The 16350-nt window shown below is 39.5% G+C and overlaps 1 protein-coding gene across 1 annotated transcript; it reads right to left on the reverse strand.

Annotated features, from left to right (window-relative positions):
• Positions 1-773: 773 nt before the first annotated feature.
• ZNF830 (zinc finger protein 830) lies at positions 774-12363 on the reverse strand. Its single transcript, XM_075728117.1, has 10 exons — positions 12242-12363; positions 12011-12110; positions 10740-10860; positions 10154-10187; positions 8567-8784; positions 8140-8230; positions 6859-6922; positions 4340-4420; positions 2907-2983; positions 774-1105 (listed from the first exon to the last, which is right to left on the reverse strand). Exons 1-10 carry the CDS (start codon positions 12361-12363, stop codon positions 922-924), a joined length of 1092 nt encoding a protein of 363 aa, XP_075584232.1. The 3' UTR covers positions 774-921.
• Positions 12364-16350: the final 3987 nt, after the last annotated feature.

Consider the following 16350-nt stretch of genomic DNA (forward strand, 5'->3'; position numbering starts at 1 on the left):
CCAAAGCTCAAGGTAGTTCTGCTTTCCATGTCCCAGTCTTGTCAAGTTTGTTGGTTCTTGATTTTACTTCATCTGTGTTTATCAGAACAGAAATCAATTTTAGATGCTCTCCATCCCTAAGATAGTATCTTAAGAAAACTTCCAGTATTTGCAGCTAGATGAATTATTTTACCTCATCAATTTCCAGTGGAGTACCACCCTCTCTGGCATTTTGTCACCTTTTCGTTTAGTTATGCAAATATGTAACCATTGTGTTTTCATCCCTCTGGTTCAAGAAATGTGAGGTATGCTACGCTATGGCTGCACTAAGCAAAACAAGATACTATAAAGAAAAATATTCAGCACTGCCTATGGCACATCACAGAGCAGTCACTGTGGAGAAGCGGTAGCTCAGCGTTTCTGAGCTTGGCCCTTACACACACAAAGAAACGGTAACAGATCCTGAAAAATATGTACATATTTTATTGGGAGCTGGGGAAATGGATGGAAGAGCACTTATAAATTTTAAGATAACATAAATGCATAATATTTTCCTTTCCTGAACCCCGCAATCCGGGAAAACTCCATCCACTATTACTTTTGCTAGTCCTTTACTTCTATACACAACAATCCAAGTCTCAGAATTACCAGATATATCTAATGCTTCCAAAACTTTAGAGATACCTCAGTTACTTATTAATCCCATTAAAATACCTCTGGTAGGAAACCAATAATCTTAATAGGAAAGGTACATTCAGTATTGTAAAATACTTGCAATATACAGTTTTTACAGCAATTAAGATCTACAAAGAGTGGGTTTTTTTAATACACTTGGCGCTTCACCATCTCACGATCCTCTTTAAATAAATATTTAACAAAAGCATCTCACTTCTAACAATGGAAGTAACATCACGGATAGATATCAACCACGTTGCAGAAATGCTACAACAAAGCCCCTTTCACCCGCCAGTCTTGAGACAGCAAATCCTGCAATTCTTCTTCATCTTCGCTACCAATAGCCTCATCCTCTTTCTCTTGAGTTGCTCTTAATCTCATGGCTTCCTTTAACTTCTCCTTCATCAGATCCTGGCGGTTACGCAAAAGCTCAACGCGGCGATAACATTCACTGTTGAAAAGTAAACCACCTATTAATACTTGTGGCCTTCCCACATTAATTAGATTGTCTATGGTGCTGGATTTTGCTTCTCCAACTTTGGATTAAAAAAGCTCCACAGCTTCCCATCAATTAGAAAATAAGCTTTCAATATGCTAGTGCACCTTCTCTGGATTAATCGAGTGGAAACAGACCAGAGGAGAGGTGTGGTCAACTCTCTGGCAATGAGATCTAATCCAAGTATTGAACAACTGCAATACCACCACAAATAATTTTTAAAAAAAGCACAGAACCAATATCCACTTCCACACAAGAAGAGATGCCATTCTTTGCTCCACTTACAGTTTTCATATATGGTAGAAAGGGGAGATACCAATTGCCTATCTATTTTGATAACTTAGTGGTGGCATCTCTGAAAAAGTTCTGTCCTTGAAATATGTTTTATAACAATTATTCTAGCAATTTTAACAGGGTATTTTGTTGAAAATGTCAAGTAGTATCAGCCTGATTTAAATACATCTTTGCTTCTTTCATTCCTATTTGATAGGAAGAGTCAACAGGGACAGATTATTATCTGGACCCTGTTTCCCTCTGCATATCTGCAATATGATTACTTACAGGCAGTCACAGCTGAAGAGTTGAAGGCTAAGGAAAACATTAATCTCAGTGGAATTAATTTAATTTTGAATTTAATTTGAAGTAGTCTGCATTTAAATGCACTCAGAAGACAAAGCTACAAAAACAGTCTTTGAAAAGCTATTTGGAACTTTCATTTTGGGAAAAATAATTATGGTAACAAACTTGAAATTCTCTACAAATTTCTGAATTTGGTTCTACATACTATAGCATCCTAAGCTACTGGTAAAAATGCATGCTCAAACACAGCCAGGTTTAGCTCAAGCCCTCTCCAAAATTACACGAACATTGTTAAAAAGACATCCCTATACTACCAAAGCTCAGTTTGAACCCAATGCTATTGTTATATGCTGATTATCTGTAGCATGTAAATCTGGCCAGATGGCTTAAGCGTTGCTTTAATTTTTAGTGTCTTCTTTTTGTTGCAAGGTTCATTAAAATCAGAATTCATGTTTTTCTATTCAATCGCTAGCCATTACCATAATCAGTGTTAATCGATGTGTTAAGCTACATGATAATGGTAACAATCTGTTCCACTAAGCTGTATTTCAGGTCATTTTAAACTAAACGCTTATCCAACCCCTACACCTACCATTTCAACAAAGCAAAATGAAAAAACCCACTTCATGTAATGAAGTGCATCATTCAACAAAACCTTTAAGTAAACTTTTATTAGAAACCAGGAGAGTTAGTCACAGAACAGGGCATTTTCAGTACAGCAAATGGATGGTCAAAACACAAATCTCATTATCAAAATTTTAACAGCAGTGCAGAATATCAAACCTTGTTTTTTAAAAATGTTCACCTAAATTCTACATCCATCAGAATTCACAGATAAATACAAATGAAGACATTTGACGGGGGAAGGGGAACAGTTTGTTCAAAGAATTTGCCTTCTATTGCTTTATTTTGCCCATGCCTGCTTGCTGTATTTTCAGTGCTTCTAGCACACTCTCTCTTTGCAAATAATTACATAACTTTGCCCCAAAATTCATGTCTTTATTAGGTATCACTCTGCAATTTGAGGGAGTCTGTCTTCCTCCTTCAAATATTTAGGTGATTAATGAAAGGCAGTATCACAGAAGATTAAAACTAAAAATGTTTTTATCACTCTAGTCAAATAGCGATCCATTACTGCTGGAGAACAGAAAGTTTGAGGAAAAATTGATCTACTTACATCTGCTCGTCAATTTCTCCAATCTGACGATCTAGTCGTCCCTCCTCGTCCTCTTCTGCCACTATTGCTTCTGAAATCTAAACCAGAAAAGCGCTAAGATAATTCACCTTCAACCTGAATTCCACTGTTGTTCCTTTTTGATGTCTGTGTCTTCCCTTCCTCCCCCCTACCTCAAGTCAATGTCAATCTCCTATACATATACTCCCACCTTCACAAAAGACTCTGGAGGCAAATACAGGAAAAAACTGATCTGGTTTAATTTGAAATGGAAATGCTTTTTCTTAAAACTCAAAGTTAAAAGTAGTTTGGCTACTTTGGGGTTAACCTTTTGAATTTTTCAATACACTACTATTTGAAACTGAGCATAAACAAACTACACGCACCCAAAGTCTGAGGCTGAAATATGAGTTATATCCCAGTGCTTGGGACTTAATTACACAAGCTTATTGAAAGTATTGGTTAAATGTTCCCACTAGATCCCGAAGTGTTTCTAACCTGTTATTTTTTTCAGCATATACTTTCTCAAATCTGAATGTCTGGGAGATGCTATGCAATCAATGGTCCACGCATAACTGAGAAGATTCCTTCTAAGCTGAAGAATTATCTGAATGGCTAATGCTAGCAAAATGTATCCACCACTGCTTTTGTACAAACATTCGCTCTGTTTATAGTGCTGACCACTTTAAAATGAGCAATGATAAATTTTTTTGCACCGCTTTTCCTAGCAGTTGACATATGAGCAATTGTTTACAATTAAAATTAAAAAACTAGCAAATACTCTAGGGGAAGATTGAAATCACCAGGTATCTTTAGTGACAGTTTTATATTGTACAAAAGGACAGATAAAAACCTGTTCCAGGGAAGACTTTCCATACAATGCTAAACAGTAAAAAAATGAAAGTACAGAAAAATGGTGGCCAACTTACGTCTCTCACATACAAAATCTTTTGTCACTTTCCCAAATTTTGGGGTTCCTTTCCAGTACATTTAAATTAACCATAAAACCCAGGTTACCTACACTTTATAGATCCTTTTTGAGAAAGGCAGACAAATAGGTGGTGTTTTGTTCTGTTTTTTTCAAGGTTAAAATATGAATGTATCTCATCTAAAAAAGAGCCCACAATTATGTCCTGTTTGGATACAGGATGCTGATCTGAGGTACATGCTATCTTATTTAAAAACAATTTAACAAATGTAACTAGATATATATTGATGACTGGATCCTGATCAAAAGTTTTTTCAACTTAATTTCCTTTAAGTGGAAAATAGAAAGAACCCTTTGCTCATTTATAAAGTGCATTTAACCACACACTGCATTGCAACAAACAACTGACAAATGCAGATGTCAGTCATTCTGCAGAGCTGCATGAAACTGTCGTTTTCCTTATTGTGTATAGTATTTAGAATCAATAAAAATAGATTCCATTACTTACTGTGTTGACCTGTCGCATTGCCTTTTGAAATTCATCCCATTCTTTGTCCATCTGATCCTTTGGAGCATCGACTTTTCGCACCTAAGGAACGTGAAAAAACAGGCTTGTTAACAATTTATGTCTAGTGACTCTTTGGGGCACTATAAAACACCTGGAGAAACAGGACAAATTATGCTGTGTTCTCAGAAAAGCCTGGTCAACATACTTCTGTTTAAGTAATGTATGTAAGTAAGAGAATGCAACTGCACAATGGTTTTGGAGGAAAAAATCTGACTACTCCTGGATTAAACCAACATTCTTGACTGTAGCATTAAAGAATAACTGACTAGGAATGGCTGGTGTTGAACGTTTGGATTAAAAAAGTGACTAAGTCTGTGAATTTGATGGTCTGTAATTTCACTATGTCAGGTGATAACTTTTAAATTCTTCTGTAAGCTGCTTGTTTAATCATATATAGTAGCTATCTCACAAGTCAAAAAGCAGTGAATTATTTGCCTTTGGCATAACATAAAATATCAAATGATTCAGTCACTAAGTCTGACTGGTGTTAGATAGTCTGACTATATGTCAAATCTAGTCTAATTTTGTTGGCTAACAGAAGAAATAGTACCGCTACATACCAATCTTAATGACATGCAAAGCTTTTTCTTCTGTGGTAGACGGCATTAATTACTAAGACAAGACGACTGAAAAAGTAGTAGCTGTAAGAATGCGTTTAAGATCTACAACTAAGGTAATCAAAACCAGACTGAGTATTTAATACAAGGAAATAAACAAGATAATCTACCTGTGTAACCAAAACTTCCACAATTCAAGAGTGGAAGATTTGGCATATAGTGTATGTTAGATGACAGATTATGCCTGGCTCTGGACTGGGTGGAAATTATACAGCTAGGAGAACTAAGCAGTTTGAACAGAATAATTCATGACACCATCTTTTTGCATTAGTTTTATTTTTCCTTTATTCATTCCTCTCTTTTGGTAACACATCAGTCATCCCCATGGTAAAGACAGTTTGGTACGTTTTGTTCCTGAATGATTATACAAAATCCAGTAGTATGAATTAAGTTTATAGAAGAAATTAGAAACTACGTATTGGGAAGTAATAGTCATCATTTCATTTTTCTGTTCTGTGATTATTTCTATCATACGTGTATGTACTGTGTTATTACGCATTGTGGTTGTCTTTTGTAATTCATAATTATTTGTATTTCTTACAATAAATTTAAACACTAAAGATACTATTTTTCCTTGAAATATTTATCTAATCCAGAATTTATATGCTTTATAAATTCCTGATGTAAAGAACCAACATTTTTCAAGCCCACAGTCTCCCTTCCAAAAAGCTGTTAATTCTGAAAATAATTGTTTTGTGTAGGACTCCAACACAGAATCACTGCAGCCATCACAATATACGCAATGTCACAAACATCTTCCTTCCCCTGCATATTAGCTAAACTTAAAAAGGGCTGATTAAAAAGAAAAGCAATTCAAGGAAGAGCTTACTGGAACACGTATCCACTTGTAAATTTTATCAGCTGAGGTGATGACCAGAACAAAGATCACTAACCAGTGTCCTCACAGATACAAGCAGATTTTCTTTTGCCTGCCAGGCATTCCCGCTTTCTGCAAGCTTCCCAACTCATGGTGAAACCAAATACTTGAAAAGTGTAACATACCAATTACTCACGTGCAAAAAAAAAAAAAAAGGGGGGGGGGGGGGGGGGATTAAAAAAAAAGGCATTTTTCAGCTACATAATTCAATATTCAGTATGTCATTATTCAAAACTATTCGCATATGCCAATATGTGGGCATGAGTGGTGCCAAAAGAATCTTGCCAGAACAAATAAGAGACATCTAAGCTTGTAATTGTGACAGTGGAACTAACTGAACATAAAGAAGCATTATTTGGAAGGTCTCCAAATCAGAAGTCATAGCTCAACCTCACAGTCTAATTTAAATACACCAGTAGCTTTCCATGGTATGAAAAATAGGGAAATATACTCAAGGAAAATAAAAAAGACTTCGAGCCTGCAACATTATTATTTCAATAAAGGCGGCAGGAAAGTCATCAAATCTGTGCTAAATTTTACCAAAAAAAGTGCTTTGTATTTCAAATATCAGTGTTTATTTTGGTCATCATTTGGTACTGTGCAAGCTGAAGGAAGTGTGAATTATTTTGATCAAAATTCTAAGATTTTTAGTTGTGATTTTTTTGAGAAACACATTGAATGTGCACCTTTCTTTTCTTTTCCAAGCATCAAAAAACCCCATAGCAGTAAAAGACAAGAGGGTTGAAAATCTTTAAGGAACCACAATCAAAAATACACTCTGAGAGATGATTTAACAAGCTCTTCCTGCCCCTTTTCATGTCTTCTAATTATACAAACCAAAATAGTTCAGTCATTTGCTTATATTCTGGTATGACTAATTACCTGGAAAAGCATCTTCACTACTCAGAAAATCATTACAGCTGGCAGAAATAAACCCAGCAGCATAAAATAAGCAGATCACTTACTTTTGCATCCACTTCAGGATCATCAAAGAAACCTTCTGGCAAAGCTTCAGCAGTGTTTTCTTTCCTGAAATGTTTGATTATTATTATGTCAAGTTAACACTATACAACCTGCTTTATTGCAGCGTTAAAAATAGTCAAGAATAAAATCCATAATCTTTTATAAAGGACCTAGAAATGAAGCAAGTTTTTTACGGCCCAAGTTTTACCTACAACCATCAAAACTTTAGTTTGGTCTTATCTAACTTACAAGGATCTGCAGACAGGTTTAAACCTCACTGGCAAAACAAGAGCTGTCATGGTTTAGCCCCAGCCAGCAACTAAGCACCACGCAGCCGCTCACTCACTCCCCCTACCCCAATGGGACAGGGGAGAGAATCGGAGGAGTAAGAGTGAGAAACACTCCTGGGTTGAGATAAGAACAGTTTAATAAATAGTAATGATAATAATATAATAATGATAATAACAATAATAATATACAAAGCAAGTGATGCACAATGCAATTGCTCACCACCCGCCGACCGATACCCAGACAGTTCCCGAGCAGCAATTGCTGCTCCCCGGCCAACCCCCCCCCAGTTTCTATACTGGGCATGACGTCATATGGTATGGAATAGCCCTTTGGGCAGTTTGGATCAACTATTCTGGCTGTGCCCCCTCCCAGTTTCTTGTGCACCTGGCAGAGCATGGGAAGCTGAAAAGTCCTTGACTAGCATAAGCAGTACTCAGCAACAACTAAACATCAGCGTGTTATCAACATTCTTCTCCTATTAAATCCAAAACACAGCACTATGCCTGCTACTAGGAAGAAAATTAACTCTATCCCAGCCAAAACCAGGACAAGAGCTTAGGCTTCTTAAACTATTCTTTCCAGTGTGCTGAGCACACAAGCATTTTAACAGCACAGCTTCTACTTTTGAAAGCGTAAATCACTGTCTAAAAATGTGCCCAAGTGAGCTGAACCACTACTACAGAACAGGCAAATGGTTTTCTTAAAACAGTTAAAAGCAGCGGTTGACACTAAGCTTCAAAAGCATCCTGTGTTAAAAATTGCGAATAGAGATGTCTAACAGACACTGTATGGCATTGCTCCATCTCTTATCCTGCCCTTAGGGTGTGAAATACCCGTCTGAAATAATCCTAGATGCTGACTGTATATACAAACTATTCCAAATACAAATTAACAGTATGACAGATTTCTAAGTGATCACAGCCTGTATTTCCTGGAAGGATAATGTTTGTTTACGATTCCCAAATTTATCAATATATGATTTGACCACTTACCTTTCCACTATCTTGTCTTGTATCTCTGCTTTCTGTATGGATCCTGAATGGGAAACTATAGGAGCAGCTGTAGTTTTGCTGTCAAAGAAGTCTGTAAGAAAGGACAGAAGCCTATGAACAAAAAGAACTGTTCAAGCTTCTCTGTAGAGTTCTGACTAGACAGGAATTTCAATTAATACCTTACTGAATCAAGGGAAGAACAGCCAGACATTATTTCACTTGACAGCCTCAAACAGTTAGAACATAAAATCAATAAGCATGCTGAGAACACACACAATAATGAACTAGCAAAGAATCTCCTTTCTCTACTCGCAATGTAACACACCCTAACCAGCTAATAGCAATAATTAGAAAAATAAATGAAAACCCTTCCATCATCAGTTAAAACACTCCTTACTGAATCACTTACTATTTCAGTCATCATTACCTGCAGGCAGAGAATTAGGTATTACTTCTTGAGCTGGAGGTGGAATTTCAGTTTTATGCATAACAGAAGATTTGTTTGATTGATCTTGTTCCTCCTCTTCATCATCATCATCATCATCATCATCGTAATCTCCTGACAATAAACTGGGACCTGAACCCTTTGAAAGCTGTTCGTTTGCACCATCTTGCTCTGTTTCATCAAAAAAATCTGCTGGTAGCCTAGTAAAGAACACACAACATCAGTATTTCAAACTTCACAAAAATCAGTTACAGTCTAGGATCCAAAGCCTGTTCAATCTGTAAGCAATACGATCTTTCAGATATTGTGCCATACCCTAAACTGCACAGCTGCTGATGTAACTGTTGTCTGAAGGCAGCACATACTTGTTGCTTTCTTTTGAAGTTCCCCAGGATTGCTCAGGTTAATTCTGAGAACACATTTCAATTCCATTTTTGTGTTTGAATATTCAGTATCAGAAACATTAATAAAAATATCCTATAGCAAAGTACATTTGGAGGAATGGCAGCTTAGGTAACTGTATTTCTGCATTCGAAGTTATTTGCATCTGTATTCCTGCTGTGAACACATTAAATACAAAATTCACAGTTCAGAGGTCATATTAGTGTCACGTAAACCTTGATAACCTTCGTGAATAAACACAGCTACTTATTCTGGGTACCTACTGCAGCTCAGAACTGCAGCTTAGAAGCGCCACACAGGTTCAGCAATGAGAAAACCCAGATTTGCTTAGAATAGTTGCAGGCCTCCAAGCCAAACACTGTTCCAGGTTATACTTTAAAATACTCATACCTATCACTTTAATAATGAACAAACCTCTCAACTGTTAATTTTGCACACACACTCAAAATTTCCACAAGGTAAGCATCTTCTAGTGTCAAGGTAACAGCATGTAATATCTATGCAAGATAGTAATAATTTATCCTGCGAAGAAGCGTACAGCAGACCTGCAGGCCTCATGTGACATCTACCAATCCCACAAAGATGCCCAAATACCATCAGAAATCTTTAGTGGTAGTAAGATGCTTAACCCAATCCCTTGAAGTCAAATACACTCCTATATTTGTGAGAGTTCAACTACAAGATATGCATTTACATGAATTTTAAGTGACAAAAACATCTTAACATTTGTTAGTAGTTTTTGTGAATAAATATAATTTAATTGTACATTTAAAATTTGTCTAAATTTCAGACTACCATCTCTTCTGCAGTATGCTAGCACTGAAAATTAGAGCGCCTGCCACAATCTAGTTATTTACATTCTACCAAACTGCGTAATACCACCGTATGTTAATCCTTAAAAGTCTGATAGCGACAGTAAAATAATTCCTGTTTCGTCACAGACTCTAGAGTTATATATGAGAATACCATGATTTTCTCATCTGCACTGGGGAAGAGGCTGCCATGTTCAGGAATATAGACCCACGTTAGAAAATGAGCAGAAGCAGGGATCTGCTGATTCTCTGAATCTTTACCCTTGGCTAGGAAGGAGAGATGAGGAAAAATGGGGTGAGAATGTAACAGTTGGTACAGTTACAAAAAAACGCACATGTAGTAAGATCTACTTACCCAGACGTAGATGTATGTGGCTTTTCGTCTGTACCTGTATAAGAGGCAAGAGTCACTTCTTACAACCCATACTTTTAAAAGAAATATGCCTCAAATAAAGTCTTACTACAGCAGTAAGTTCACAAATGCACACTTTCATATATTTCATATATTTACATGTTCAGTAGCACCAAGGGAAAAAAATTAACTGTCTTTTAGCATGAACTTTCACACATGATTTGTGAGAATCCAGTTGCTTGATCCCACTGAAAAGGAATAACACCACTTCTGAGCAAGTGCTTCTACTGTTTAACTTACACTGTGTCTAGTTCTGTTTGGACCAAGCCCACAGCCCCATGACCTAATTGAACTCAATAACCCAGAAGAAAACTAGGTAAACTACCAGAAGCGCAGTCTTCCCTTGATCAGTGAACTCACAGAGAAAGAGCAAGACAGACTTTTTCCCTCAACAGCAGCAACAGGCTGACATTAACAGTCTTGTGTATTCACACTCACTTCCATGGGAAAAAAACCAACCCAAAAACATTCAAGATGTAAAATGGCTAGATTCTGGCAAGTGCTTGATTAAGTATTTTTCTCTCCTTACCTTTTACTCTCTTTAACTCTGTATTTTCTGTATCAACAGTTTTTCGCTTGACAGGATGAGATGATGCACTAGCAGCTGAACCAGTTGCTGTCTGCTTTGTACCTTTTAATTCTGCAGCTCTCTGTAAAGTAGTACAAAATTCAGGACACTTTCCTAGCAGGAACTTCTGGATTGCAGCTTAAAATATGGCTTTTAGAATAATTTATTAAAATGAGCTTATATCTTTCTATAACAAGGTCACTGAAACAGACATCACAGATACAGAAGCCAAGACCAATGTTTCTGTCAGCCTCTCAAATGATGCAACACGGGGGCAGAGGAATTGACACGTGCACGAGGGAGGCTGTATGAGCGAAAAAGGAAAGACTAGGATCAGTGACATCTACAGCAGTAAAATACTGGAGGAAAGAGCAGGAAGGCTGGACTCATGTGAATTGTTAAGTGTTTTAAAATTAAAACACAGCAGTGGTATTAAGGACATGTCACTGTGCCTTGCCACAATGATCTACCCAGAACACAGGCAATGAACTGGGAACCCTTCAGTTCTTTCGGTCTTTTCCTTAGTACTTGCAAAATGCAATGCAATCTCTCAGTTTCTGCTAACAGCAGCAGAATTTAAAAGGATAAAACAATCAGACTTAAGCTTGCATCTGAGTTACAACCTCCCTGAAGATAAAACAATTTATCTTTACTGCTAAATTATTTTAAAAAAAATGTTTTCTTAACGACACACAAGCTGTCGCTTGATAACATGCGGGTAACAAAGTAAACCCAAAGAGGGTTTCCAAGTCCAACTATGGAAAGCTGCAGACAAGTGACAGTTAAAAGTTGTCGCTAAGGTGGGAACAGCTTCCTCTTAAGAGAGCACCTCCCTTGAAAGACACGGGACGATTCTCTCAAGTGCTGGCCTTTCAATGGGTACACAGGTTTTAAGAAAACGGAACAAGACAAAACAATCAGGCTTGTCTCTACGCTACTCTCTCCCGGCAGCCACTCAACTGTGCTCTCTCAGCGTACACCCCAAAAAGCAGCAAACCCCCGGCCTCCGCTAACGCGGCGTAACCGCCCCTGTCCTCCCCCTTCTTCACGTGGTGCCCAGTGACTTCTGAACAACAAAAACAACAAAAACCCAGCCAGCGCCGAGCTGAAACCCGTACCCCCCCAACCCCCCCGCCGCCGGGCTGCCGGGGGACCAGAGCACCGCCACCACCGCCCGCCCGCAGCCCGCCGCCACCCCCGCCAGCCAGGGCGGCAGGCCAGCGGCCCCTCACCTCACGGTGCTGCTTGCCCAGGACGTGGGTCTGCCACAGCAGCTCGCTCTTGACGGGCGCGTTGCACAGCGTGCAGCTCAGGTGCCCCAGGCTGTTGTACGTGGCGGCCGCCGTTAAGGGAAGCAGGGCGCTGCGGCACGGACCCCCCGCCCCTCACCGGCCCCCTCCCCCCCCCCCCCCAGCCCCCCCTCACCGCGCTTGGCCAGCCCCCGAGCCCGCTGCCGAGGATATTTGGCGAAGGGCGAGTCGATCCGCTTCTTCCCCGCGTTCTGCCGCTGCTTCTCCCGCATGAGGCGCCGCAGCTCCTCCTGCCGCACCTGCTTCCGCCCCGAGCCCACCCCGGCGGCCGCCATCTTCTCCCGGCGAGCAGAGCGGAGGGGCGGGGCTGGCGGCCAGAGCGAGGCTACGGCACCGCCCCGCCGCGCGCCGCACGCCGGGTGGGCGGAGCTTGGCCTGAGGGCGGGGCCAGAGGGCCCGGGCCCGCCCCCGGCCCGCAGAGGCGGGCAGGAGGAGGAGCAGAAATAAAATCTCAATAATGAAGAGAATTTTAATTATCATAGAATCATAGAATCGTTTAGGTTGGAAAAGACCTTTAAGATCATCCAGTCCAACCATTAACCTAACATTACCAAGTCCACACTAAACCAATCAAGGGCAGACTAGACTAAACCATGTCCCAGAGTGCCACGTCTACCTGTTTTTTGAACACCTCCAGGGACGGTGACTCCACCACCTCTCTGGGCAGCCTGTTCCAATGCTTGACCACCCTTTCCGTGAAGAAATTTTTCCTAATTTCCAACCTAAACCTCCCCTTGTGCAGCTTAAGCCCATTTCCTCTCGTCCTATCGCTAATTCCCCTGGTTTATCAGGTTTTTCAGTAGTTAAGCCTTTGGAGCACCATCAGAACTAGAGAGGCGCTGTAATCCAGCTGTAGGCCACATCTCTAAATAAATTCCCTAAAAAAATGCCCCCAACGCCACCCAAAATATGTAAAAAATAGTAAAACACCCCATCTATCCCATATACCCAGATCCAGAAACCCTCAGTGTGCAACACAACAGTGTAAAGTGGTCTTAAAGAAACCCAGCTTTTCTTTATGCCTCAGCTTTTTGCCGATCACGGTAAGATGCCAGGCTTCGATTCACTGCGCCCCGTCGGGAGGCCTGGCACGGCCAGCTGCTGCTCCCAAACACCTCCTGCTCGCCCACACAGGGCACGCTGGAACATGGAGAGTGGCATGCATTTCCCCCCACTAAAATACAGCCCACCTACAGCATTTAATAACCACACCATGACCAAGGACAGCAGAGAACTTTCCATACTTTATTTTTACCTTTTCATTTATGATAGTACAGTAAAATAATTTAACTAAAAAAAAAAAAAAAATCTAGCCCCAAGTTCCACGGTGTCAAGTACTCCACTCCAAACCACGAGCGACCATTAAAAGTCAAGAAAACGTTACTCCAGGTTTACAGTGACATTACCTTCAGGAGGACTTGGTCACAGAGGACACCACTACAAGCAGCATATTTAACGCTGTTCGCAGAGAGCAAGCCATCCCACGGCTCCAGACTCCGCGTCTCCCTGAACATCAGGTTTGGTTCATCTCACACGATAGCTTATAGGGAGCTGGGGGAGAAAGGAGGGCAGGGGAAGCGTGTGATTCGATTTCCATTTTCATAAAAGACAAACTTTGTGGTAATACATTTTGCCTGGATGGCAAATCCCAGGTGTGTAAACACAGCCAGAGCAATACAGCAACTGGAGGAAGACGAAGGGGTCAGTGTAACTAAGGCAAAAGGGAGTCACTTCTCTTTTGACACGATCAGGGCAGACGGGGAAATGATTCAGTAGCAAAATAGGTATCACAGTACACCTAGACTACAGAATCAGTGAGAATACACTTTAAGCTTGGTTGAGATCTGTTTACCTTTACAAATTCTGAAGAATATTTAAAATCTCCTCTTCCTTCCCCTTCCTCCCACAATTCTCGTCTGCTGCACTTTTCAAAAGCACAGAAGTTTGCTTTCACTGAAATTTAAGGCTATTATGAAAAAATGAAGTCTAGTTTCAAAACTAAGTATAAAAGTCAATCCACTCTAGAAGGTCTTAGATAACTCTAAATACAACATCTGTTTTCCAAAATGGATCAACTCATTTTTGTATTTGGAAGACAAAAAAGTTTATACTGCAAAAGTTTGTCTTCACACACATACTTTTGTCCTAGAAACTGAACACTCTGATACCAGGAGTTACCACTGTGAGGTAACTTCAGCTCAGGACACCCACCCTTTGCTGAATCCAAATGTGCTGGTGGGAGAGGTTCATCATCACTCTCTTTGCCTCAAAGTACCAGATTATCAAAATATCTACTATGGAACATCTTAAAGTTAATCCACCTGGCTCTGAGACAGGCTGAGGATGTACTTACACAAGCACATCTCAAGAAGCAGCAGTTTCTGGGAAGGAGTGCTGGGAAGACAATGTCTGCCTACAGCCTAAGTGTTCTCACCCAAGAGAGAACAATACGAAGGAGCAGCAGAAATGGACGCAGTCCTAGCCATGACCACGGCTCCCAGTGCTCTTCATGGGCACAAGAGGATACTTTGCTTATTATACATGCACCTGTAAAAGTTCAATGCATTAGAGGACTTACATTTGAGAGAGTGAGGATCCTTTCCATCACAGGAAAGTGGATAATTTTGCATCCCCTGAATTAGGCAACAGGGTTGCTGGTGGTTTGAGCCAGCTGAATCTGGTCCAGAAGCAGCACCAAGCTAGGTAGAGCTTCACAAAAATGGCTACAACCAACTCTTCTTCCTCCTAACCTTAAAGTGCTGGGAAAATGCAGCATGACCAGATTAGTAGCCTAGGAAAAAAAAATATCAACAGTCCTACCAAACATACCATTTCCTAGCATGATAGACAAGCTTCCTAGGAGTGTAGACCTTAAAATCCTCCACACATGCTGAGAAGAGTGTTACATATGGAAAAAATACAACCCTGAAGAAACTGGTTAACAGTAAAAAGTATGGCAACCCCAATCTTGGTAAGGTCAAAAGGCATTTTTAGAATAAAAGTGACCCCTTCTAATGCAGGGCCTATTACTTCATTTGTCCAATGGCATTTTTCACTAAAGAAATGCTCCTCCAATTACACAAGTCAAAGATAATACTTTAATAATAATATTTCAGACATTATTTAAGGTTTAGAACTTATTAGAACTTAATTTTTTTTTTTAACACACATTTCCTATTTTTATCTTGAAAGGACAGCTAATCTTAACAGTCACATATGGATAAAGACTCATTACCTAAGGGCCATTTCTACACATCCTCAGTCTGACTCATTTGAGGTAAAAGAGCTTTTCTTTCCCCACAGAAACAGGCTCCTTACCAGTCAATACTTCACCAGCTACTGCATATATGACTGACCTACCGACCAGAAGCGTCAGTGAAAAAGCAACTCCAACTATAGGTACATTAGCTACGGGCTCTGACCAACAACTGCAAAGTTGGCTGCACCTGCTGACAGTTATTATCTCCTGCAAAAGCTTATTTTTCACCTAAAAGAGAAGGCTAAGCATGGCACATATCTGACTGCAAGAATCAGTCATAATCCTCAGTCACATGGCATTGGTAAAATAACATTGTGTCACTTTGTAACATGTTATAAAAATTCACTGATTACCTTAACAGACTAGAAATAATCACTGCAATTTTCCATTAAATATAGCATCATGAATTCAGTGAAATCAGAAAAAAAGTATTAAAAAAACCTTTCAAAATAGCTCCTTAGTTATACCGTGCTTGAACTGAACCACTGATATATGAGCAGCATGAGTAATCTCATTTCATTTCCCACCATAGCTCAAGACAGAACACAAACAATAAAAATAATCTATAAAAAACACAGTACATCAGAAATCTATGTAAAAAACGTACATCTGTATCAAGGAGCTCAGTAACAACTTAAAGCACCACTCAAAATTAAGTACCATACATGTTACAGTACATGCCATTTATTATGACAATTTAAGGCTAAAATAGGTACGACTCCCTTATAGTCAAGCTTTCTTATATTTATAAATGCATACAAACATTAAGTAGATACAAATGTGTAGGGGTTTTTTATTGCTCTGAACTGTCTACTACAACATACGACTTTCCCAGATGTCGTCTCAGTTTGCCTTTTTCAAACAAGCTGAAGTCCTACAATTGCAACTTACGGCACTTGTACGATTATAGACCTTCTTTGATTTGAGCTGTAAATAAATTCAAAGACATATCAGACAAAATTGCCCATCACTGCAAACTTTGTAACTTAGTTAACTAAACATT

The sequence above is a fragment of the Pelecanus crispus genome, chromosome 2, assembly GCF_030463565.1.
Source record: "Pelecanus crispus isolate bPelCri1 chromosome 2, bPelCri1.pri, whole genome shotgun sequence".
NCBI classification, from domain to species: Eukaryota; Metazoa; Chordata; class Aves; order Pelecaniformes; family Pelecanidae; genus Pelecanus; species Pelecanus crispus.

Bases quoted from the DNA above. Each gene is read 5' to 3' on its own strand.
- ZNF830 (XM_075728117.1), bottom strand. From the start codon at position 12,363: ATGGCGGCCGCCGGGGTGGGCTCGGGGCGGAAGCAGGTGCGGCAGGAG. The intron at 12,111-12,241 runs ATATCCTCGGCA...GGCGGCCGCCAC, and splicing joins ATCGACTCGCCCTTCGCCAA to GTACAACAGCCTGGGGCACC. The intron at 1,106-2,906 runs GTAAGTAGATCA...ACTTTTCAACAG, and splicing joins GGAGAAATTGACGAGCAGAT to TGAATGTTATCGCCGCGTTG.